This window comes from Pan paniscus, chromosome 7, assembly GCF_029289425.2.
Source record: "Pan paniscus chromosome 7, NHGRI_mPanPan1-v2.0_pri, whole genome shotgun sequence".
NCBI lineage: Eukaryota > Metazoa > Chordata > Mammalia > Primates > Hominidae > Pan > Pan paniscus.
This window is the reverse complement of record NC_073256.2, coordinates 24095195-24121878: the sequence shown is the minus strand read 5'-3', so window position 1 is coordinate 24121878 and position 26684 is coordinate 24095195. Positions and strand designations below refer to the sequence as shown.

At 47.9% G+C, this 26684-nt stretch overlaps 1 protein-coding gene across 1 annotated transcript; it reads right to left on the bottom strand.

Annotated features, from left to right (window-relative positions):
- Nucleotides 1-10387: 10387 nt before the first annotated feature.
- Nucleotides 10388-13824, bottom strand: LOC129395858 (olfactory receptor 7E24-like). Its single transcript, XM_055107283.2, has 2 exons — nt 13230-13824; nt 10388-11290 (listed from the first exon to the last, which is right to left on the bottom strand). The coding sequence occupies exons 1-2, from the start codon at nt 13402-13404 to the stop codon at nt 10590-10592; spliced, it is 876 nt and encodes a 291-aa protein (XP_054963258.1). The 5' UTR covers nt 13405-13824; the 3' UTR covers nt 10388-10589.
- Nucleotides 13825-26684: the final 12860 nt, after the last annotated feature.

Here is a 26684-nt window from a genome sequence, read left to right as displayed (position 1 = left end):
GGGCTCCTATGTGGCCCAAGCCTCCCCAATGATCACCGCCCCCTGCTCCACGGCACCCAGTCTCATCGATAACCCAAGGGCTGAAGAGTGTGGGTGCATGGAGGGGGACTGGCAGGCAGCTCCACCTGCAGCTCCTGTGCTGGATCCACTGGGTGAAGCCAGCTGTGCTCCTGAGTCTGGTGGGGACTTGTAGAACCTTAATGTCTAGCTGAGGGATTCTAAATACACCAATTGACACTCTGTATCTAGCTCAAGGTTTGTAAACACACCAATCAGCACCCTGTGTCTAGCTCAGGGTTTGTAAATGCACCAATCAACACTCTGTATCTAGCTACTAGGGTGGGGACTTGGAGAACCTTTGTGAGGACACTCTGTATCTAGCTAATCTAGTGGGGACGTGGGGAGCCTTTGTGTCTAGCTCAGGGATTGTAAACGCACCAATCAGTGCCCTATCAAAACAGACCACTCAGGCTCTCTGTAAAATGGACCAGTCAGCAGGATGTGGGTGGAGCCAGGTAAGAGAATAAAAGCAGACTGCCAGAGCAAGCAGTGGCAACCCACTGGGGTCACCTTCCGCACTGTGGAAGCTTTGTTCTTTTGCTCTTTGCAATAAATGTTGTTGCTGGTCTCTGTTTGGGTCCACACTGCCTTTATGACCTATAACACTCACCAAGAAGGTCTGCAGCTTCACTCCTGAAGCCAGCGAGACCATGAACCCACCGGGAGAAATGAACAACTCCAGACGTGCAGCCTTAAGAGCTGTAACACTCACCATGAAGGTCTGCAGCTTCACTCCTGAGCCAGCGAGACCACGAAATCCACCAGAAGGAAGAAACTTCGAACACATCCAAACATCAGAAGGAACAAACTCCAGACACACCACCTTTAAGAACTGTAACACTCACCAGGAGGTTCCACAGCTTCATTCTTGAAGTGAGTGAGACCAAGAACCCAGCAATTCTGGACACACTTATACACTTGGCAATGAGAGGTCTGTATGGAGCAAGTGAAGAAATCAGCAGAGTGAAGATAGAGGGAGAACAACATGATGGGGGAAAGGCAAAGTTAGTGCCATGTTGGTTTCAATTCTGCCACTCATGAGTGAGACCCATGACCTCCTCTCTCTAGGACTCTGTTGTTCTTATCTGTAGAGTGGAGGAATAGAAGGGCCTTTTAAAGTATTAACATTTCCTGACCTATCTGTAAAACACTTTCATTCAAACTGATGGGAATCTTGACTACTTTGCCAAGAGGACATAATAATCATTAAGCTGAATGCACCAAACAACATTGCCTGAAACTATCTAAGCAAAAACTGAGAAAGTTACACAGGACAGACAAACCTCCTGTAAGAGTAAGAACTCTTCAGCACATGCTTAGTGTGTCAAAGACAATGCTGTGTTCACACCATTCCTCTTCCTGGACATGCAGAAAGACTGCATTTCCCAGCCTCACTTGCAGTTAGTTTGGAACCATGTGACTGCATTTCCACCAATAGGAATGTAAGAAATCACTTCTGGGCCAAGGTTATCAAAAGCAAGTGTGAGCTATGTTTCCTTTCTTACTATCCATAGGGCTACAAGTGAAAAACTCTGAGATGGCAGAACTAAAAGATGGAAACCTCCAGAATCTCTGAATCACTGTTGGACAAGGGCCCTCAAGGAGAATCCCTGCCCTGTACCAGACTATGTTATGGGTGTCAACCCACTGAGAGTTCAGGGTTTATTCATCTCAGCAGCAGTCTATTGTTACACTGACTAACATCCTAAGGTTTGAGAGATCTAGCATATTGTTAATTGAAGCTAGATTTAAATTACACTGAGAACCTTTTCTATTTAAAAATAAAAACTCTCCTAAAAAAAACCAAATAATCCACATTTCTTTCAACCACATGTGGCAAATTAGCAAAAAAAAAAAAAAAAAAAAAAAAACCTGGCCACATATTAGGCCATAAAGAAGTCTCAACAAAATCCACTATACAATTGATATTGTCCAGATCACATTTTCCTGACCATAATGCAACAAAATTAGAAGTCAACAGCAAGAAGATAGCTAAACACAAGCATACATTTGGAAAATTAAAAATATCGTTTCATGAGTTAAATGAAAAATCACAATAGAAATTACTAAACATTTACAACTGAATGAAAACACAACTTTATATATATATATGTATATATATATATGTATATTTTTTTGTGAGTCTTACAACTTTGTTCTTCTTTTACAAGGTTATTTGGGAAATTCTGGGTCTCCTGCAATTCCTCATACAGTTTTATGCTGTTTGTCAATTTCTGTGGCTGGGTCTATGAGAACATATCGTAGTTCTCATAGACCGGGGTTTGCATGTCGCTGTCTAGAGCCCGGATCTGCTGCACCATGTCCGTCTCACTGTTCATCAGCTGGGCCAGAGGGCACTCTCTAGGAAGCTTGTCTAGGTAAACTTCCGGGTCGAAGTGCGCCCCGTTCAGATCAGTGGGGCCCAGGGGGTCGGTCCCCGCGCGGAGTCCCATCGCCTCCCCTTCCGAGAGGCCATTGTAAAACTTTAGCATCCTGTGCGCCTTCGGCCGGCGCTCCGTGAGCCTCCCCCTCGGGCCCTTCTGGGGAGTCCCCAGGTCCACACCCCGGGCTAGGCCCAGTGACAGCTGCCGCCGCCATAGCTCCAACTGCAGCCCACGGGCGTAAATTTTATATTTTTAAGTTGGATACATGGAGCTACTTGGCTTTTGCTTTCATCACACCGTTGAGGAAAGAGGTGGTTGCTTATGGTACCCCTGTTTTTACTGCAACGTGTAATGGATGAGAATCTCCCTGTTGCAGAGAGCAAAACACTGAACTAAATTGTGCTGTAACACAGCTCTGTGTTGGGGGATTGGGAGTGATCATGCAAACGCTTGCAAATTTGCACAGTGACAGAGACAATTGTTTGGGCAGCTGCTCACTATATGAAAAGGCAATTGACCAAAAGTCTCTTACTGAGCTATCTCAGTACTTTCATTTTATTTTAACTTTTGGCAGCAGGGTGCAATTAAAGGAGAGAAAGAAAACAAAGTGATAAGTGTAAGATAATGTACACACATGTGTCAAAGAAAATGACAAACAGGATGACTATTTGTCTCTTGGTTAGCTCCTTGGGCTCTATGTCTCCTTCCTCAGAGAACCTCGTTTTCCTTTGTCCAGATTTGTTAGGGTGGATAATCCAGGCGCCTGCTCCCCCATGATGGAGGCCAAAGACGTCCCTGGAGCCGCCTCCCGCTGCATCCTTTCCTGCACTGCCCACATGGACACAACTCAGCCGATTAGACTTCCTCTCAGAACTTTAGTCTTGAGCAAAGGGATTAAAGGGTGAAGTGACTGAAGGTATGCCCTTCCAAACTGGTACGTGAGCTAATGGCTAAAGTTTGCCAAGCCCATCCAAGCACATTTTTTCGTAATTTTTATTTATTTATTTTTTTGAGACAGAGTCTTGCTCTGTTGCCCAGGCAGGAGTACAGTGGCGTGATCTCGATTCACTGCAACCTCTGTCTCCCGGCTTCAAAGGAGTCTCCTGTCTCAGCCTCCCCAGTAGCTGGGATTACAGGTGTATGCCACCATGCCTGGCTATTTTTTTTGTTTTTTGGGTTTTTTTTCGTATTTTTAGTAGAAACAGCGTTTCACCATGTTGGCCAGGCTGGTCTCGAAATCCTGACCTTGTGATTCGCCTGCCTCAGCCTCCCAAAGGGCTGGGATTACAAACGTGAGCCACCGCGCCCAGCTTCAAAAAGTTTTAAGCAGAGCTCAGTGGTCTTAACCACAGGCACATCAGAGGAGAATTTTTGAAAAACTTTCCAGCTTCCTCAATAGGAATGGAATCCAAACTCCGAATTGATGACTCCTTTGAGGAAGTCGAGAGCTGTAAGGAAAGCCAGGAACAGGGACAAGGGAGAGATGCGTCCCGAATGATCCTGTGCCAATTCTTTCTGGAATCCTTGATGTGATCTCAGCTGCCTTTTCTATACATGACACAGTGATTGTGGCACCCACTGGTCTAGCTGCGGTCTACAAGGAACCCCCAAAGGGAAGGGCACAGTGAGCAGGGGCATCCGCCTGAGTGACGAGGATTTGAGAGGGCAGGATGGTTGCTGGGAGAGGACTTGCCAAATGCCATGTGTCTAGACTTAGACTGCGTGGTTCAAATTGGACTTCACCCTTTTTGACTTCGTGATCTGGTACAAGCTACATGAAAATCCGTTGCGCTTTTTCTAGTCTGTAAAATCATCATGAAATGTGCACTAATAACGTGGAGACTATGCAGATGAAATGAAACAAGCTGCATAGAGCACAGAGCTCAGAGTCTGGCCTTTAGGAAGCCCTCAGGAAGGGTTCATGATGCCATGGTGTCTGTCGTCATCCTCTTTATCCTCATCATCACCTTCAGAATCTCTTTGTTGTTCTTAGGGAATAGTTTAGAGGGACTGATTCCCTGCTATCATGGGTGAGATGTCTATGAAAAGGACAACCAGTGGGGGAGGAAAGCAAAATTTTGAATAAGATTTCTGAGACCCCCAGCACAACCAAGAACAGAAACTGCACAGTCTGCTGAGCAGAGAGTTGCATATTGGTTTCCTCACATCTGCCCACCACACTCTCCTGTTTGTCCTGAGGATGAGGAAACAAACAAGGCTCCCGACCATCCTTCAGCACTCACTTGAAGGGGTGGCCTCCCCCTCCACAGCTGTGGGTATTTCAAGTCGTGTGGGACAAGAGACTGAGAAAAGAAATAAGACACAGAGACAAAGTATGGAGAAACAACAGTGGGCCTAGGGGACCAGCGCTCAGCATACAAAGGACCTGCACTGGCACAGGCCTCTGAGTCCCCTCAGTTTTTATTGATTATTATTTTTATTATTTTAGCAAAAAGGAATGTAGTAGGAGGGCAGGGTGACAATAAGGAGAAGGCCAGCAACGAACATGTGAGCAATAGAATCTATGTCATAATGAAGTTCAAGGGAAGGTACTATGACCGGACGTGTACCTAAGCCAGATTTATGTTTCTCTCCACCCAAACATCTCAGTGGAGTAAAGAATGACAAGGCAGCATTGCTGCAAACATGTCTCGCCTCTCACCATAGGGCGGTTTTTCTCCCATGTCAGAATTGAACAAATGTACAATCGGGTTTTATACCGAGACTTTCAGTTCCCAGCGGCAGGCAGGAGACAGCGGCCTCCCTCTCTCTCAACTACAAGAGGCTTTCCTCTTTCACTAATCCACCTCAGCACAGACCCTTTACGGGGGTCGGTCTGGGGGACGGTCAGGTCTTTCTCATCCCACGAGGCCATATTTCAGACTATCACATGGAGTGAAACCTTGGACAATACCCTGCTTTCAAGGGCAGGGCTCCTTGCGGCTTTCCACAGTGTATTGTCCCCCTGGTTTATTGAGACTAGAGAATGGCGACGACTTTTACAAAGTATACTGCTTGGAAACATCTTGTTAACAAGGCACGTTCTGCACAGCCCCAGATCCCTTAAACCTTGATTTCATACAACACATGTTTTTGTGAGCTTCAGGTTGGGTCAAAGTGGCTGGGGTAAAGCTCCACATTAACAACATCTCAGCAAAGCAATTGTTGAAAGTACAGGTCTTTCTCCGAATGGAGTCTCTTATGTCTTTCCTTTCTACATAGACACAGTAAGAGTCTGATCTCTCTTTCTTTTCCCTACACTCACTGAACTGCCTCTTTTCCCTACACTCACTGAACTGCAAGAAGAAGAAGAGAAAAGTGAGTGTCTATAGAAGCTTTGGGGCTCCTCCTCTAATCAGGAGAAAGCTGGTGTGTATTCTTCGCTTCTTTCTTTTCTTTTTAAACATCCGACTGCTTTAATTTTCATCTTTTATTATCGGAAAATATACCACGTAAAAATATTAAAAATTATAAATATATATAAGTTCATATAGAATGGCCACTATAAACATTTACAATTTCCACTGTTTTTCAGTTTACAGATTAATGACATTAAGTACCTTCATATTGTTTAGCAACCATCACCGTAGTTGTCTCCGGAACAGTTTTATCTTTCAAAATGGAAATTCCACCCATTCACCAAGCTCTCCATTCCTCTCTCTTGCCCACCCCTTGGGGCCACCTTTCTAGTTTGCAACTCTATGAGTTTAACTACTCTAGACACTTGATAGATAAGTGGAATCATACTGTGTTTAATTTTTTTGTTTTGGAGACAGAGTCTTTCTCTGTCACCCAGGCTGGAGTGCAGTGGCGTGATCTCGGCTCACTGCAACGTCCACATCGTGGGTTCAGGCGATTCTTGTGTCTCAGTCTCCCAAGTAGCTGGGATTACAGGTGTGCGCCACCACGCCCAGCTAATTTTTGGATTTTTAATAGAGACGAGCTTTCACCATATTGGCCAGGCTGCTCTTGAACTCCTGACCTGAAGGGATCCGCCTGGCTCAGCCTCCCAAAGTGCTGGTGTTACAGGTGCGAGCCACTGAGCCTAGGCCTGTTTATCCTTTTGGGATTTATTTATTTCACTGACGATAATGTCTTCAAGGTTCATCCATGTTGCGGCCTGCGTCAGAAGTGCCTGTCTGTTTTTTTTTTGTTGTTATTTGTTTGTTCGTTTGACTTTGTTTTGTTTTGTGTTTCCATGGAGTCTCACTCTGTCGCACAGGCTGGAGTACAGTGGCACAATCTGGGCTCACCTCCGCTTCCCGGGTTCCAGCGATTCTTGTGCCACATCCTCCCGAGTAGCTGGGACTATAGGCACACGCCACCACGCTCATCTCATTTTTTGCATTTTCAGTAGAGACAGGGTTTCACCAAGATGGCCAGGCTGGTCTTGAATTCCTGACCTCAGGTGATCCGCCCATCTCGGTCTTCCAAGACGCTGCGATTACAGGCGTGAGCCACCGCACCGGCCAGAAGTGCCTACCTTTTGAAGGCTGAATAGTCTTCCATTGTGTGAAGGAACTGCAGTGTGCTTTTTCATTCATCTGTCCACGAACCCTTGGGTTGCTTCCACATTGTGGCTTTTGTGAATAATGCTGCTATGAATATGGGTGTACACAAATCTGTCTTCCACTCCTGGCTTGTAATTCTTTTTGGTGGGTACCCACAAATGCAACTGCGGCAACATCCGATCATTCTGTTTCTAATTTTTCCAGTAGACGTCATACTATTTTACCCGTTCCTTCACGGTTTTACATTCCCTCCGATCAGATTCGGTCATCCCTACTTCCCTCTAGTCTCACCAATGCCTGTTTGTTTATCATATCCATCCTAATGTGTGGTGTCACATTCTTGGTTTGATTTGCGCTTCCCTATGATGAGTGATTTTGAACATCATTTTAGTTGCTTATTGGCCATTGCGATATCTTCTTTAGGAACACGTCTACTCGAGTCTTCTGACCACTGTTGATGGGATGCTTTGGGTTTCTTGTTGTTTAGTTCTAGCTGTTCTTTATATATGATGGATATCAGCCTCTTTTCAGATATATGCTTTGCAAATATTTTTCCTAATCCATGGGTTATCTTTTCACTCAGTTCGCCGTGGTTTTTGCTGCACAAAAGTGTCTGTCATTTAGATGTAATCCAAGGAATGTAATTTTCTATTGTTGCCTATGCTTTTGGTGTCATATCCCAGAGAACATTGCCCAATCTGATGTCATGAAAGCATGGCCAATGTTTTCCTTTAGGCGAATGATTCTTTTAGAGCTTGGGGTGAGGTCTTTGATCCAGTTTGTGTTAATTTTTGCACCTGGTGTGACATAGGGTCCACCTTCATTCTTCTGCATGTGGAAATCAAGTTTCTCCAACACCATTTCTTGAAAAGGCTGTTTTTCCACCAATGAGCTTTCTTACCACTCATGTTAAAAATCATTTGAACATACAGGTACCAAGTTATTTCTGGGCTCCAAAATAAACAACCAACAACAGACAACAGATAAGGTTACAGCATGGCCTGGCGCGGTCGCTCACGCCTGTAATCCCAGCACTTTGGGAGGCCGAGGTGGGCGGATCACGTGAGGTCAGGAGTTGAAGACCAGCCTGACCGACAGGGAGAAACCCCCGTCTCTACTACAGGCGCATGCCTATAATCCCAGCTACTCGGGAGGTGGAGGCAGGAGAATCGCTTGAACACAGGAGGCAGAGGTTGCTGTGAGCCAAGATTGCACCATGACACTCCAGCCTGGGCAACAAGAGTGAAACTCCATCTCAAAACAAAAAACAAACAAACAAAAAAAACCAGCATGACTTCAAGAGCAGAAAGAGAAGAGCTTAAAACCAGCATAATGAGAAAGTTAGGAAGTTTCTTACCAAAGCATCTGCAAATATTCAAGAACTAAAATTTTCACACTGTACTATCAGACACTAGAATTTACTTATTCCATCTTTCTGTATTTTGGGACCCAATTATCCACTTGTCTTCATTCCCCATCCCACCCCTTTTCTTCCTAGCGTCTGCTAACCACCTTTATACTTTCCACCTTCCTGAGATTCCTTTTCTGTGTAGTTGTGTGATGGAGTCTCTTTCTGTTGCCCAGATTGGAGTACACAGGCACAATCCGGGCTCACTGCAAGCTCCGCCTCCCTAGTTCAAGTGCTTCTTGGGCCTCAGCCCTCCGAGTAGCTGAGACTAGAGGCACGCGTCACCACGCCCGGCTAATTGTTTGTTTTTTCCGTAGAGACGGGGCTTCACCATGTTGGCCAAGCGGGTCTCGAACTCCTGGACTCAAGTGATCCGTGCGACTCGGCCTCCCAGAGTGCTGGGATTACAGGTCTGAGCCACCAAGCCTGGCCAAGGTTTCCTTTTTTCTTCCTACATAGAAGTGAGGATATGAAATATTTGACATTCTGTGCCTGGCTTCTTTCATTTAATATACAGACCTGCAATCTCATCCATTTTGTCTGCAGTGGAGAGGACTTTCTTCCTCTTTAGGCTGAATAATACTTCACTGGGTGTGTATACCACAGTTTCTTCATTGAAACAAATTTCTAAAGAGCAAATATTTTTAAAGTCTCGGAATGTGAAACTTCAGGGATACTGTGCCCATTTTATTCTTTTCTATTTCCCATCTTGTGTATATGCAAGTGTATAACAAAGCAGCAAGTGATGTGTGTATAAATCTATAACTTCAACAAATGTAAAATGTAAATGCTAAGTGGTGGCTGGGCGCGGTCGCTCATGCCTGTAATCTCAGTACTTTGGGAGGCAGAAGCGGGCGGATCACCTGAGGTCAGGAGTTCAAGACCAACCTGACCAAAATGGAGAAACACTGTCTCTACTAACAATACAAAAAAAAAAAAAAAAAAGATAGCCAGGCATGGTAGCGCATGCCTGTAATCCCAGCTACTTGGAAGGCTGAGACAGGAGAATTGCTTGAATACGGGAGGCAGAGGTTGCAGTGAGCCGAGACTGTGCCATTGAACTCCAGCCTGGGCAACAAGAGTGAAACTCTGACTCAAAAAAAAAAAAAAAAAAAAAAAAAAAGACAATATGGAAATAGAAAATGCGAAGTGGTAAGAAAAAACAGCATAATAAACATTTGTATGGTGTTGATGGACAATGCATTTGAAGATAATATTTGAAGAAATCATACTACAATTAATTTCTGTTCTTATTCATTGGAGCTTGATGCCTCTAAAAACTTCGTCATTGGAACTACCTCTGGTGCTTTAAAAGAAAAAAAAAAATCCACATACTCACACAGGTGCAAGGAAATCAGAATCTCAAGTTTTGAGGCCCAGGCCTCACCATGCGTAAGCTCCCCAGGTGATTTGACTCAAAGCCAAGATTGAGGAAGGGCGACATGGATCTCTACACAGAACCTGCCTAAATAGATTCTCTAGAAGCAGTTTATAAAGAAATTCCACATGAACTGTGGAAGAGGATATGAATTTGATGTACAGTATGTACTCACTTAACATCTTTGAAAGTCTCTTGGAAACTTCACCTTGAAGCAAAATTATGTATAGTGAAACCACTTATTTTTCATCAACAGTATAACTACACAACTTTGAACAACGAGTTGTGTTGGAGGACCTTCTGTACAATGTTTCCATAAAGTCAGTTTTCAGGGAATTCCAAAACGAAGTGAGGACTTCGTGTATATAAAGTGATGGTTGTGATTCCACCTGGATGACAAGGTTATTGCTCAGAGACTAAAAGAGGCCGCCTAGGTATAGAGGATTCTGTCATGAGGTTTCTGCTAAACCAAGGATCCCAGAATCCTCACCCATTCCAGTTAAAGGCATAACGAAGAAAGCAATATTCACAAAGGAAATGCGGAAAGCAATAAAAGCCATCAAGCCACAAAAATAATGTGACTAAGGGGCAGGATTTGCAGATATAGAGATTTAATGTGGTTACCCTTTCTCACTCACACAAGAAAAAGGATGGAACAGATCATGAGATTCGACTGTTCTGCTGTGCAGCCTCCGCAGGGCACTTTGTATGTCCCTGTTTCTCAGGCTGTAGATGAAAAGGTTCAGCATGAGGGTGACCACAGCGTACATCACTGATGCCACCACACCATTCCTGGGGGGTGGTGACACAGCTGAAGCCAGGTACATGCCAATGCCTGCTCCATAAAATCAGCAAACAGCCGCTAGGTGAGAGCCATAGGTGGAGAAGGCTTTATACTTCCCATCTGACGACCACATCCTTAGAATGGAGGGGAAAATTTTATAGTAAGACAAAAGGATCCCTGAAATGGGAAGAAAACCAAACATAGTACTATCAAAATATATGAATATGCTATTGATGACGCTGTCAGAACAAGCAAGTTTGAGAAGATGAGAGGGGTCACAGACAGAATTAGAGATTTCCACATTCTTGATGCTGGTGAATTGTAACACAATCCAACTGTGCAGCTGGGAATCCAACAGGCTAAGGAAAAAGGACACCAAAACGAAGAAGACACAGAGGTGAGGATTCACGATGACTGGGTAGTGCAGAGGGCAACAGATGCCTAGAAAGCAGTCATAGGCCATCACAGTCAGGAGCATGCCTTCTATACATGCAAAAAGGAGCAAGAAAGAAATCTGTGTCAGGCAGACTGCATGAGAGATGACTCTGCTATGCGCCAGCATGTCCACAATCATCTTGGGAACCGTGGCCGAGGTGAAACCGATGTCAGCCCAGCACATGTTGGAGAGGAAGAAGTACTTGGGGGTGTGGAGGGGGGAGTCAGAGCTGACAGCCAGGATGCTGAGCAGGTTCCTCAGCACCGTGACCAGATACATGGACAGGGACAGGGACAGCAAAGCGAGGACCGGCTGCAGTTCTGGATCCTCTGAGAGTCCCAGGAGGAGGAATTCTCAGACACCTGTGAGATTCTGTGGCCCTGTGTGTCTTGGACACCTTGAGAAGGAAAGAGGATTGGAAAAATAAAAGATAAAAACCAGCCCTTAATGCTGGATGCAAGCAATTCACAAGGAACATCTTCACACTTGCGGACCATACACCGCCAGCAATGTTTCTCCGTTGTGACAATTCCAAAAATCTCAGAATTATTACGTGATTTACTTTTTTGCTATATGAGGCTTTCAGTACATACTACTTTAGAGAAAAACCACGGAAGAATATTAGAAGACCAAAACTTCATATATAACAAATCCGTGATCTCCGTAAAATACGGCCCTACTCTTTTCAGAAAAAATACAATGCAATGAAAATGTCCTTCTCTCTTTCAGAAAAAGATCTCAGTCTAATTGAAAGAAATTAAGAAGCCGTGAAATACACTCTACTTTATTCTGACACCGTACTACAACTTCCATTGATGTAGAATATGTAAAAGGACGACACAAGAGCAAGGACCCCATTACCTGAAAACGAAATCGAAACTTATAGTTCTCAATCGGAAGACCTTTTCACATGCCTGTCACTTTTCATATTTATTATCATCCTTCAGTTTTCTGACATCATTTCTTTATAAAAGTACATGCACACTCAAAAATGGGAGCTGTGTTTCCAAATGAATAGAATCTATAACTCTTGGCCCAGCACCATGGCTCACACCTGTAATCCCAGCACTTTGGGCAGCCGAGGCTGATGGATCATCTGAGGTCAGGAGTTCCAGACCAGCCTGGCCAACGTGGTGAAACCCCGTCTCCAGTGCAAATAAAAAAAAAAATTAGCTGGGCGTGGTGGCGGGTAACCCTAGCTACTCGGCAGGCTGAAGCTGGAGAATCCCTTAGAACATGGAAGGCAGAGATTGGATACCCTGTGATAGGATTTTTGATATCCTAGGGAGATATTGCTCCTGACAATAGAGTGGGCGTACACCCTGTGATATTATTTGTAATATCCTAGAAAGATATTGCTCCTAATATCACGGTGGCTCTACACCCTGTGATCTTAATTGTAATATCCTACAGAGATCTTACTCCTTATAATACAGTGGGTGTACACCCTGTGATATTATTCATAATATATCACAGAGATATGACTCCTGATATCACAGTGAGTGTACACCATGTTTGTACACCCTGTGATCTTATTTGTAACAACTTAGAAAAATATTACAGCTAATATCAAAGTGGGTGTACACCCTGCGATGTTATTTATTATCTACTAGGTTAATATTACTCCTAATATCACATTGAGTGTACACCATGTGTGTACAGACTGTGAAATTATTCGTAATACCCTAGGAAGATATTTCTCCTCATATCACAGTGGGTGTACACCGTGAGAGATTTTTTTTTCTAATATCCAGCGGGGGAGAGGTTGATATTGCTTCCAATATCACAGAAGGAGTACACCCCCCTGTGATATTTTTCCTAATATCCAGGAAAGGAGAGGATGACATTATTCGCAATATCACTGGGGGTGTACCACCTCCCGCCGGGATATTGTTCTTAATATCCGGAGGTGGAGAGAATGAGCTTACTCCCAATAACACAGGGGGTGTACACCACCCCTGTTTGTAAACACCCCCTATGATATTGTTCCAAATGGCCTGTGAAATAGTAAACGTGACTCCCATTATCGCGGGGGGTGTTCAGCCCTGATGATATTGTTTTCTAACATCCAGGGAAAGAGAGTATGCGATTACTCCCAATATCGCAGGGGATGTACACCCTTTTGTGTTTTGTGCCCAATATCCAGGAAAATAGAGGATGATATTACTCCCAATATCGAAGTAATTGTACAGCACCCTTGTGATATTCTTCCTAATATCCAGAAAGGAAAAGAATGATATTACTCCCAACAGCGTAGGAAACGTATACCCGCGCTGTGATATCTTTCCCAGTATCCAGATGGGGAGAGGATTATATTACTTCCAATGTGGCAGGGTGTGTACACCCCCTCTGTGATGTCATTGCTAACATCCAGGTTTCGGGAGGACGACATTACTCCCAATATCGCAGGGAGAGTACATCCCCCCGTGACCTTGTTAGTCATTTCCTGGGTGGAGAGGATGATCTTACTCCCAATATCGCAGGGGGTGTATACCCCCCTGTGAAAATCTTCCTATATTCAGAGGGAGAGAGGATGATGTTACTCCCAGTACCTCAGGGGGTTTCTAGAGCCCTGTGATACTCTTCGTAATATCCACAGGGAGAGAGGATGATATTACTCCCAATATCACAGGGGGTGTATACCCCTCCTGTAATATTGTTCTGAATACCCTGGGAGGGAGAGGATAAGGTTACGTTGAATATCACAGGGAATGTACACCCTCCCCCTCTGATACCCTTCCTAGTGTCCAGGGGAAGAGAGGAAAATTTCACTCCCAATATCACAGAGGTAGTACACCCCACCTGTGATGTTGTTCCCAATATGCAAGGGGGCAGAGGATGATACTACTCTCAATATCGCAGGGCTGTTCACATCCCCAGGGACATTTTTTCCTAATATCTAGGGCAGAGACATTTCTATGACAGCAAAGGTCGCAGGGTCTGTACATCCCTTCCTGATATTGTTCCTAATATCCAAGGGGGAAGAGGATGATATCAAATATGAAAGGGGGTGTACATCCCACACCCCTATGATATTGTTCTTAATAATCGTGAGCGGAGATGGTGATATTACTCCAAATATCGCAGGGGTTGTTCACAACCACCTGTGATATTGTTTCCGATATCCGGTGGGGTAGAAAATCATATTACTTCCAATATTGCGGGCGGTGTATACCCCACCTGAAATATGGCACCGAATATCCAAAGAGGGAGAGGATGGTATTCATACCAATATCGAAGTGTGTGTCCACGTCCCTTGTGATATGGTTTTTAGTATCCAGTGGGCGGGAGGATGATATGAGTCCCAACATCCCAGAGGGTTTATACTACTCCTGTGATATTGTTCCTAACCTCCATAGGGGAGAGGATGATATCACTCCCAATATCTCAGAAGTTGTATATTCCCCGTGATATTGTTCATCATATCCAGGGAGGCGCAGGATGAGATTCCATTGAAATTCACGACAGGCCTACACGCACAGTGTGATACTGTTCCTACTATCCAAGAAGGGAGAGGATGATATTACTCCCAATAAAGCAGTGGGTGTACATCACCCCTGTGTTGTTGTCTGTAACATCCGGGGCCGGGGGAGGAGGGGAGAGGATAACATTCCCTCCAATTTAGCAGGTGGTTTGACGCGCCTTGTGGTGTTGTTTTAAATATCCAGCGGGGAAGACAATAGTACTATTTTTGATAGTCCGATTCATCCGCTCCACCCTTCCGGAACTCTGAGGCCGGGAGGCAGCATGCAGGTTCCGTGTGATCCCCAATACCTTTGCCATCTTCTGTATCAAGGCAGCCGAAAACGCAGGCCCGTTGTCTGAACCGATACGTAAGCGCGGTCGAAATCTAGGCATCACATCTCGAAGAAGCACAGGGGTTACTTCACGAGCTTTCTCAGTTCGTGTTGGATAGGCCTCCACCCACCCAGAGTAGGTACGCCCAAGAACTGGTACATACTTGTTACCTCCACACTTTGGCATCTCTGTGAAGTCTACCTAGAGACCTTCAAAGGGGGCTGCTCCATAAGCTCGTATGCCGGGCGGAACAGCTGGACCTTGCCTCGCATCATGCTGTCGGCAGGTAACACACCGCTGCCTCACCGTTTTGGCAAGGGCTGACAAAGGCGAGATGTAGAAATACCGGCCTAACAACTTTTCCAGTGACTCCTGACCTCGATGGGTGGTTTCTTGCAAAGCCAGTACAACTGCAGCTCCTAGCAGCTGTGGCACAGCTACTCTCCCATCTGGTAACCGAATCCATCCTTCCTCCATCACTTGTCCTTCCCTCTACCTGGAGAAAGTCCTTTTCTTCTTTAGAAGAAGGAGGGCCAAGATCAGGTGCTTGAGGGAGCACTGATGCCCAAAAGGGGGCAGATGCTGCTTTTCTAGCCTCTGAGTCAGCGCGGGAATTCCCCAAACCCAGCAAGGTGGAAGCTCGCTGGTGTCCTCTGCAATGCCTAACTGTCACCTTGTGGGGTTTCCATACTGCTTCTAATGATTACAAGATTTCTTCTTGATATTTTCTGTCTTTTCCCCCAGAGTTCAATAGGCCCTTTTCTTTCTATCAAGCTCCATGCACTTGAAGGGTTAAAAAGACATACCGAGAATCAGTGTAAATGTTGACAGCCTCACCCTCACTGAGTTCTAAAGCCCCAGTGAAAGCAATGAGTTCAGCTTTCTGGGCTGAAGTGGCCTGGGGCAACGATCTGGCTTCAACAACCGTGTCCAGGGTTATCACTGCATACCTTGCACCTCTCTTTCCTTGGGGGTTGAAGAAGCTGCTCCCATCTACGTATAGTTTCCAGTCTACTGATGCCCAAGGCTGGTCCCGGAGATCAGGTCTGCTAGAGTCAATTGAGTCCAACACTTCTACACAATCAGGCTCAACAGGGCTCTCTGATACCGGCAGCAAGGTGGCGGGGTGTAGGGTTTTGCAAACTTCAATGGTTATACGGGGACTTTCACAGAGCAAAGTTTGGTACTTGGTCAGTCTGGCATTCGTTAGCCAATGATGTTCTTTAGTATTCATTGAAAGTCACCACAGCACGGGAGGCCTTTATGTTCAGGTTTCGCCCAAGAGTCAGCTTTTTTGCTTCTTGTACTAGCAGGGCAGTTGCTGCCAAGGCCCTCCAACAGGGGGGCCATCCTTTAGAAATCCCGTCTAGTTGTTGAGAGAGGTAGGCCACCGGCCTCAGCCAGGGCCCCACAGTTTGGATTCAAAGTCCAGCTGCCATCTTTTCTCTCTCTGATGCATACAATGGAAAAGGCTTTGTCAGATCGGGTAACCTCAGGGCTGGGGCTGCCAGAAGTTTTTCCTTTAACTCATGAAAGACTTGCTGTTGTTGGGATCCACATTCCAAAGTTTCCCGGTCCCCGCCCCCTTCGTGACCTCATACAAAAACTTGGCTAATACTGCAAAGTTTGGGATCCACTGTCTACAAAGCCCCACAGCTCCTAAGAATTCTCTCACCTGCTTTGTGCTCTTAGGCTCCGCTAGATGGCAAATGACCTGCTTTCTTTCTGATCCTGGGCTGCGTTCCGACCCCTGTCGGATAGTAAATCCCAAGTAACGTACCTGCTGTCGGCAGATCTGAGCTTCCATCTTGGACACCTTCTACCCACAGTCCTCCAGGTGCTGGTGTAGGGCATCTGTTCCCTTGGCACACCCGACTTCCGTGGGGTGTCCCAGCAGAAGGTCATCAACCTACTGGAGCAACACGCAGTCTAGGTCTCTGCTGGGAAACTTCTGGAGGTCTCGAGCCCATGCCTCCCCAAAGATGGTGGGGGAGTTCTTGAACCCTTGGGGAAGTCCGGTCCAAGTGTACTGAGTAGTGACACGTGACTCCGGATCTTCCCACTGAAAGGCAAACAACTGCTGCCTCTCAGGGGCTAATCTGATAGGAAAGAAAGTGTCTTTCAGGTCCAAGCAGGTGAACCAGCTGTCCTCAGCTGGCGGCAACCACAACAATGTGGACGAGTTAGGTACTTTTGGATGTAAAGTCAGTGTGGCTTGATGAAGCAAGCGCAAATCCTGTACCGGCCGGTAGTCCTTGGTCCGTGGCTTGGGAACAGGCAGGAGGGGAGTGTTCCATGGAGACTGACAAGGAACAATCATTCCAAAAGTTCTTAGGTGCTTGAGACGGACCTGGATACCTTGAAGGGATTCTCTGGGTACGGGCTCCTGTTTTTGCCTCACCGGCTGGACCCCAGTCTTAACTGGCCAATCCCAGAGGGTTCTCTTCTGCCCGTACTCTTGGCCACTGCTTAGCCAGAGCTGGTCTTCTCTCTTGGCCCGGCTCAGTTCAGAAAAGTCTCCATTCCTCCTCTCGGGGGACCATAAGCGTCATAATGACTCCCATTCCTGGTAACTTTAGCAGCGAAGAGCCGTGCTCTGTGAAAGAGGGAGTGGCTGTGAGCTTGCTGAGCAAGTCCCTTCCCGAAAAGGTCAAGAGACAGTCAGGCATGTACCAAAACTGATGAATGACTTTATGTCCTCCTAGACTACAAGTCCGAGGCAAGCAGAAAGCTTGCTTTGCTGAAACACCCGTGGCTCCGTTGACCTCAATAGTCTTCTTGGATTAGGGGGCGACCGGGGCGGTTACTAGCGAATGTTCAGCACCGCTATCTACAAGAAAGTCAATTCTCCACCCCCGACTGTCATTCTGACCAGAAGTCAGAATGGGGACGCTTGAGCCCGGTCTCCCTCAGTCCAAGAACCCTTCTTCCAGGTTGAGCACGGCCCCTTCCTCCTTTTCCGGGGCCTCATGCTCTGAGTCACCTTGTTTTCTTTTCAGCTCAGGGCATTTGTTCTTCCACTGTCCTATTCCTTTACAATCAGCACACTTGTTACGCTGCAAACTCTGACAGCCAAGCTGAGTTTCTTTCCCAGGGCCCCCCTTCCCTTGCCTCTTTGGGGGGGCCCCTCTGATTGCTGAAGCTGACAAACAGGTCGGCGTGTCGCCGGGCCTGACTTCCATTCTCTCTGCGGTTTTCCTTACGGCTTACTGCATCCCTGTTTACAAACACCTGGCTAGCTATTTCTAGTAATTGGGATGGATTCATGCCTGCAAGCCCAGTCTGTTTCTGCAGTTTTCTTCTCATGTCTTCTGAGCTTTGATGGACTAAAGCCATGTGAATCATGCGCTGCTTTTCAGGACTATCGGGATCAAAGGGAGTATACATATGATAGGCCTCACACATTCTCTCGTAGAATTGTGCTGGACATTCTTCTTTTCCCTGAATGACTTCAGAGAGCTTGTTAACGTTTGTGGCCTTCTGAGCTCCCCTCATTAATCCTTCGAACAGAGCTTCCCTGTCTCGGTTTAGCCTTTGCATATCCTCTCTTTCATGTGGGTCCAACTGGGGGTCGGTTCCGGGCAACTGGGTCCTTCCATACTATTGGGGGTTTTGATAATCAGCTGCTGCATGTTCCTCTAGCCACGTAGTTGCTGCTTGGAGGACTCTCCGCCTTTCTTCGCTGTTAAAGAGGAAAATGAGTAACTGGGGCCAATCAGCCCAGGTGTGGTTGTGGGTATGGAAAACAGTTTGGAGCAAATCAATTAGGGCTTGTGGCTTCTTGGTATAGGGCGGTGAACTGTTTTTGCAGTTGAGAAGGTCGACGCAGGTCAAGGGCTGGTACCCAAAAACACGGCTCTCCACCACATGAGCATTTTCATTTATCCCAGTCTACCGCTGCTCCCTCAGGGGCATTTGTGTCCCCGTTTTGGGTCGTAAACGAGCTGCCGAGGAAGGGGTGGAATGACGCAATGCTACTTACCGCAATTAATAATATCAATTATTAATTGACACTAATAATTATCAATATTAATATCCCATAATATAATTTTTAAAATCAATACCGATACTAATGATAATTAATATTAAATAGTTATACTAACGATAACAATACATGATTAATATTAATGATTAATGATGCCTGATATTAATAACTGATATTGATCTTATTCATTAGAGAACAGTAATATTAGCTCCTAATAATTAATATTAATATTAATAATCTGAAAACTTTTTATTAGCAATTATTTCTTAATATTAATATTAATATCGGCCATTCATATTCATGTTCATAAAAAATAAGGGATAATTCACACTAATATTACTCCCTAATACCTCAGTGGGTGTACACCCACCTGTGATATTTCTCCTAATGTTCAGGGAGGGAGAGAGCATGATATTACGTTCAATATCGCAGTAGGTGTACACCCAGCCGGTGATATTGATCCGAATATAATCTTCAGGGGGTGGAGTATGACATTACTCCCAATATAGCACTGGGTGTGCATACACCCGGTGATTTTCTTCCTAATATTCACGGAAGAAGAGAATGCTATTACTCCCAACATCGTAGGAAGGGTACACCCTCGTGTGAGATGGTCCTTAATAATATTCCAAGGCGGAGGGGGTGATATGACTACATATATGGCAGAAAGTGGACACCCCCAGGGATATTGTTCCCACAATCCTGGAGGGAAGAGGATGATATTACTTTCAGTATCACAGAAGGTGAACACGCCCACACTGATATTGTTTCTAATTGAAACGTGGGAGAGGAGGATATGACACGCGATATCCCAGGGAGTAGAAACACCGCTGTGATACTTCTCTTAATATTCAGGGAGGAAGAGGATGATATGACTCCCAATACGGACGGCTGTACAACCTCTGTACACCGGGGTGTACACTGGTGGGTGAAACAGTTCATAAACTCCAGAGCGCGAGACGATATTACTCACAATATGATAAACAGGATGTGAGTCCACCGCGGATCCTAAAAAACAGGGTGTCCAGAGGGGCTGGCATTTACACTCCGCATCGCGGAGCGTGCCTCAACGCCTGCGATGGGAGTCCTAAGAGCCAGGGGGGTAAGAGGGGCGTGCTCTTAATCCCCTCATCGATGGGCGTGCCTCATACCACAGAGATGGGGGTTCTAAGAGCCAGGCGGAAAAGAGGGGCTGGCTCTTACTACAGGCATTGCGGGGCGTACCTAACCCCCCTGCGATGGGGATCCTAAGAGCCAGGGGGGCAAGAGGGGCTGACTATTGCACCTCGCATCGCGGGGCGTGCCTCACCCCCCTGCGATGGGATTCTTAAGAGCCAGGGAGGCATGCGAGGCTGCAGGAGACAGTGGCTGTCCTCTCTCTCAACTGCAAGAGGCTTTCCTCTTTCACTAATCCACCTCAGCAGAGAACCTTCACGGGTGTCAGGCTGGGGGCAAGTCAGGTTTTTCCCATTCTCCGCGGCCATATTTCAGACTGTCACATGGGGAGAAACCTTGGACAATACCCTGCTTTCAAGGGCAGAGGTCCCTGTGGCTTTCCACGGTGCATTGTGCCCCTGGTTTATTGAGACTAGGGAATGGCAATGACTTTTACCAAGTATACTGCTCGTAAACATTTGGTTAACAAGGCACGCCCTGCACAGCCCTAGATCCCTTAAGCCTCGATGTTATACAACACAGGTTTTTGTGAGCTCCAAGTTGGGTCAAAGGGGCCGCGGCAAAGCTACAAATGATCAACATCTCAGCAAAGCAATTGTTTAAAGTACAGGTCTTTTTCAAAATGGAGTCTCTTATGTCTTCCCCTTCTACATAGACACAGTGACAGTCTGATCTCCCTTTCTTTACCCTACATCCAAGGGCTTGAACATTTCTTGACTTGTTGGCAATCCAAATCGTTATGTCTCCGAAACAGAGTTGACTGAGGGGACCGCAGGGCTGGGCAGGACCTTTGACTTCGTATACAACCACAGGAGCAAGAAAACCTCAGCCCCACTCTACCAACACGCACCTAGTAAAATTCCGCCAACCGAATCTCACCCACGCTAACACGTGGGGAGCGTTGCTTGCACCACGAGTCCCCATTTGGCTCAACCGCCGATGCCAAGTGTGTGGTTCCAGTTGCGACGGCCCCCCGTGAAGTGGCTTCCGGATGTGCGAATGAACCAGGCAGAGTTTCACTGGCCAAATAGACCCCAGCAAAGCTGAAGTCAACTCCCACATTTGGGATGTACTTCAGAGGTAAAACATTCATCCCGTCTTCTTTCCGGATGTCTGACACCGTGGTTCTCCCCCTGATCCTAAGAGTAGCTGAGGTAGAGACTCACTGAAAGATCTAGGCAGGGAGATCCCATCATGCACAGGCTCTCTCCATTCTCTGACCTGGGAACAACTCTGAGCAGGATTCCACATCTAGGGGGCCTCGGAACTGAGCGGGATTTTCTGAGACACACCAAATGTCTGCTCCCTTTCCGCCGCTGTTGAGGGTCGTTATCTGGATTATCCAGATCACCTAGAAAGTATCCGTATCCAGAATCAATAAGATCAACTCTCTGCTCCTCTGACAGCAGAAGGAGCAGGACCATAAGGAACCAAAGAGCGTGGAAGGAAACGATGTGACAGGAAAGCTCAGAGAACGGCCACAGGGGGTCGTCAGCAGGCCTTCCAACCTGAATCATGAATAATTAATGAAGCGCAAATCAAAGGGGACTCGAGTTTCAGCAGGAGCAATTCATCCAACGGGAGATCGCCGGAGGGCCAACACGATTGAGAGACTGGGAGCCGGGTGCAGTGTCAAAGGGGACGCGACTGGTTCCAAAGCTCAAGAACACCATGGGGTCACTTGGGCTACGTGAGAAAATGCCCCAGTGTGCTGGTTCATCATTCCGACTCCTGCCTGTCTCTTCCCGTCCAAGGAACATGGACCCTAAGTCGTGCAGCTGCAGATGACCATGGGCAGAATTAGGGGCCGTGGCACAAAAGTTCACCGACACGGGAGTTCCACAGAAGGTGCGGTGGATCTTCGCAAATCCAGAGACATGGCAATGGGACCCAGGGAATTAGAGCCTCACAGGCGTCCGGGAGACTTTTCAGGCATAATGCCTGGAGTCGCAAGACAAGCTGAAAAAGGAGCCAGGCACTGAAGGACAAAGCGTTGTTGACTTTCCTCATCTGTGTTTCCCAGTGCGGTCCAATTCACGGTGGTTTCCAAGCGCCTCCTGGAGGAGAAAACACATGAGGGTGCGGTCAGGGTTCTCTGCTGACAGACTTACCTTGGGGAAGAAAGAGAAGCTCTGAAGATGGATCATGGCCGTGACTGCACGTCAAGGAGAATCTCCTTGATGACACTGAGGCCCACGTCGAGATAGACTAAATGTGGTCCAATTAAAAGGTGTCTATTTTACCACATTTTTTAAAACAAAACAAAACAAAACAAAACAAAAAGATGGAAAAGAAGACAGGGGTACAGGCACCAGTGTTACATGTCTGACGGGGAGCATCTATTCTTCAAAGCTTGCAGCTGTACACGTAGGTTTTAGAATGTCTGTCAGCAGTGGACATGATCTTAGAGTGGGCTGTGCAGATAGACCTTTCCAGGTCACGTAATTGGATTAAGTTAATTGCAATGAAGGTACAGGTAACTGATTAGGTTAGGGTACGTTCCACGTCAGGTGACCAGAGACAGTATAAAAGGCAGCCTGGAAAGCAGAGGTCCCTCTCCGCCCCTTCCTCCGTCGTCCTGGATGCTGCATCGCTTCCAGCGGGGCTGCTCCAGCACCTGCCCATCTCAGCGCCAGCCGGGGAAAGCAAGTAGACGTGTAATTTCAGGTTAGTTTCACTGAACTATTGTTTTTTTCACGCAATCCCTGAGGGGTGTGGGGGTGGGGGGAAGAGACACAGGAGGCCGAAAGAAACCGATCACACTGGGGCTTGCTGGTGGGGAAGGATGTGTTCTCGTTACTAGTAATTCTTGCAACAGAAAACGAGAAAACATATCCGTCTCCACGTGTGGGATAAGACCAAGATGGGAATGCGAAAAGAAATGTACTGCAGCATGCTGAATTGGTGGGTAAATGGAAAAAGGACTTTGGAAAAAAGGGTGGTTTGCCCTTCAGCCGTGTAAGACGTCGATACGATGTGGCACTTGTTCCCCGTTTGTTCAGATGAATTCGTGTGGTATGCGTAAAATACCAGAAAAAATAAATAAGCAAAGAGGGGCTGGAGCTAAAGCCAAAAGGTAGAACAGGAAAGACCATCACCTGCTAGTGTGGTAGAGAGGAAGGTAACTTCTCTCTATGAATTTGTGCTTGGAAGTTGCCTAATGAAATGGCCAGAGTAGCGATTCAAGTTGTCACAGGAAGCATCCCATATCCCTGACTTCAAACAGACCTGCCAAAGGGTGGCGCAAGCCATGCCCTGTGTCTTCGATCATTCTGTCCGTCAAGGGAGATAGAATCACCGTGTCTTCTACCGGAGTGAATCGTGAGAGACCTAAGTCCAGTCTCCAGAATCAGTTGCTTGTTTGGGGTTGAAAGCTCAACTCCCCATACCTAGGCCACGGGCCCTGTGGCAGGTGCGGTTTACTCTTGGACTAGGTAGTCATGGCAGAGGAACACACAGTATCCGAGGATGCACACAGCACATTGTGTTCTACAGATTTGACCGACTGGTGGTGAGGTCTCCTCATGACCACACCGGCAGGGAGTTAGCAGGTGGCTTCCTGTGGGTGTGTGAATATCCAATGTGCTTAACCATCGACATGTGTGTGTTTGTGTGTGTTTCAGGTGACCCAACAGTCAACCCCTGAAAAAGGCGGTCACAAAACCCCCAGGCGACGAAGATGATGGCACGTCGGGACCCCAAATCTTGGGCCGAGAGACTGGTGAGAGCCCAGACCCTCCAGAAGCAGCGGAGGGCCCCAGTTGGGCCAAGGGCTCCCCCGCCCAGTGAAGAAGATCCCAGGGTAAGTCTAGCCCTGGATCTCTTGGGTATCGGGGTGGGGGTGGGGACGGGGGGAGGGGGTGTCACACGGTCCTCAGAGACTGGGTTGGATTCCAAAGAGCTCTGTCACCACCACCCAGGTTGCTTTTCCCATCCAAGGTGGGCGTGGCTTGGGACCTTCTCCCCGGCCCGATAGGTCCCTTGAGAGACTCTTGGGGGCAACCTCCCTTTCTACTTAGAGTCCTGTGTAGCCACGTTTGGCTGTGTTGTTGACTTCGGGTTCACCGTCGTGCCCCTTGGAACCTTGAGTCCTTCCTTTCAGAGTTCCTCCGTCACGTGGGCTTTGGGAGGGAACATCGTATCCGAACTCTCCCAGCACTTAACGGCCCCCATGCCGGTGTCCCCTCTTTGGAATCCTTATTCAGCTCTGAATTCACAATCCGTCCCAATGTGGACGTGGGATCGCTGCCTGTGGCTTCAGCTCACTCACCGACATCACTTCCTTTCCACCCACAGCTCAAGTGCAAAAACTGCGGGGCCTTTGGCCACACGGCCAGAAGTACCAGGTGCCCCATGAAGTGCTGGAAGGCAGCCCTGGTTCCAGAGACCTTGGGGAAAAAGGAAGGGAAGGAAAACCTGAAACCATGGAAGCCCCAGGTTGAAGCCAACCCGGGGCCCTTGAACAAGGATAAGGGAGAGAAGGAAGAGAGACCAAGGTGAGCAGTGGGAGGGGTTTTCACCACTCTTAGGGTACTGCCTCCTAAGGACATGGTGTCTCTGCACCTGCACACCGTGTGCCTTTCCGTCTCCGGGCCAGGGAAGGAACGCTGCAGAGAAATAGGCCGGAGCTCCGTGTCCTCCGGGGTTCCACACCCAGGAGCTCCTTTGGCTCTGGGAGATTCAGGGACGGGGAGAGGCGGGGGCGCTTCGTGCAGGTTCCCCACGACAGGGGGAAAAGCGATGGAATCCAAATCACAGTCCTTAGTTGGGAAGCCTAGAGGGCCACCTGGGGGACGGGAAGGTTGGCACGTGAGGGAAGGTGCAGAGGCGGAAAGGGCACCAGATGTCCATTTCTCTATCACAAAACACGGAACGGGGCTGGGCCCCACACAGGGTTCTCCCTGTCTCCTGGGGAAAACCAGGGGGCACGGCCTGACCTTTTTCTGTTCTGCAGGCCACAAGACCCGCAGAGGAAGGCTCTCCTGCACATGTTTTCTGGGAAACCTCCAGAGAAGCCGCTGCCGAATCGAAAAGGATCCACGGAATCTTCTGATTATCTGAGGGTGAGTGTCACCCCGGGCCCCTGGTCCTTTTCTCCTCTAGGTCACCCTGGTTGATTTCCTTTCAGCTTCCTGTCTGCGGGAGGAAATCGGGGAACCCCTCTTTCTTGCCTTCTTGGGGTCAGGGACTCCACGATCCTTCCAGGTCAATTTGATTCCAGGCCAAGGCATCTGAAGATGCCGTATTTCCTGTTGCTTTCTTTCTGTCCAATTATGGCAAGCCTGCCAACAACATATTCCTAGCGGCATGAGGAAATTAGTCCCTCAGAGGCCCCAAACGTGGAGAAGGCTAAACCCAGGAACATGCATGTGTTCAGAGAAGACGTCCTGAGTACCCTTGAGCCACCAACCTGCCTTCGGAAGGGCATCAGTCCGTTCCACTTCATGGAAGGCTGAGTGGAGGCGCTTTGATCCAGTTAATGCCCAAGACGCGATCTTTTGAACAATGGTGTGCTTAGATCAGCTACACATAGCTCGAGAGCGCATCTTTCATGTGTCTTGTCCTGATCAGCACTCAGGTGGAGGGTCTGTCCCTACTTCCAAGGACCGCCTGTCGATACTGTACTAAGAATTTCATGGCGTGTGCACCTTGTCTTTGGATGTGCTTGATTTTCACGTTGGCTCCATGCGGAGGAACTTCTAACCTGTGTTGTTTCCTCTCTTTCAGGTTGCAAGCGGGCCAATGCCGGGCCACACAACCAGTAAGAGGCCGCGCCTGGGCCCTGTCCTCGCTGATCGCTCAGCTACCGAAAGGTCTGACAGGGGCTCCGTCTTGGCTTCGCCGTCTCCCCTCAGAAAAGCCAGTCTGAGCTCCTCCTCAAGTCTTGGACCAAAGGAAAGACAAACAGGGGCTGCGGCCGACATCCCTCAGCCTGCAGTCAGGCAGCAGGGCCCCGAGCCTCTCCTCGTGGTGAAGCCGACACACAGCAGCCCTGAGGGTGGCTGCCGAGAAGTTCCCCAGGCTGCCTCCAAAACCCACGGCCTGCTCCAGGCCATCAGACCCCAGGCACAAGACAAACGTCCTGCGGTGACCTCACAGCCCTGCCCGCCAGCCGCCACACACAGCTTGGGCCTAGGCTCCAATCTCAGCTTCGGGCCAGGAGCCAAGAGACCTGCCCAGGCTCGGATTCAGGCTTGCCTGAACTTCCCCAAGAAACCGAGACTGGGTCCCTTCCAGATCCCCGAAAGCGCCATCCAGGGAGGTGAGCTGGGGGCCCCGGAGAATCTCCAACCTCCGCCAGCCGCAACCGAACTTGGACCAAGTACGTCGCCCCAGATGGGCAGGAGGACACCCGCCCAGGTGCCCAGCGTCGACCGGCAGCCTCCGCACAGCAGACCTTGCCTGCCTACTGCCCAGGCCTGCACCATGTCCCATCACCCAGCGGCCAGCCATGATGGGGCCCAGCCTCTCAGAGTGCTCTTCCGGAGACTGGAAAACGGACGCTGGAGCTCCAGCCTCCTGGCGGCCCCCTCATTTCACTCTCCTGAGAAGCCGGGAGCCTTCCTCGCTCAGAGCCCTCATGTGTCAGAGAAGTCTGAGGGTCCCCGTGTTCGTGTCCCACCGAGCGTCCTCTATGAGGACCTTCAGGTTTCCTCCTCCTCAGAGGACAGCGATTCTGACCTGGAGTGAGACTGCAGGTGGCAGGGGCTCCTTGGCCTCCAGCTCCCGTGACTTGGAGGGGACTGTGGGACTGAGGAGTGCAG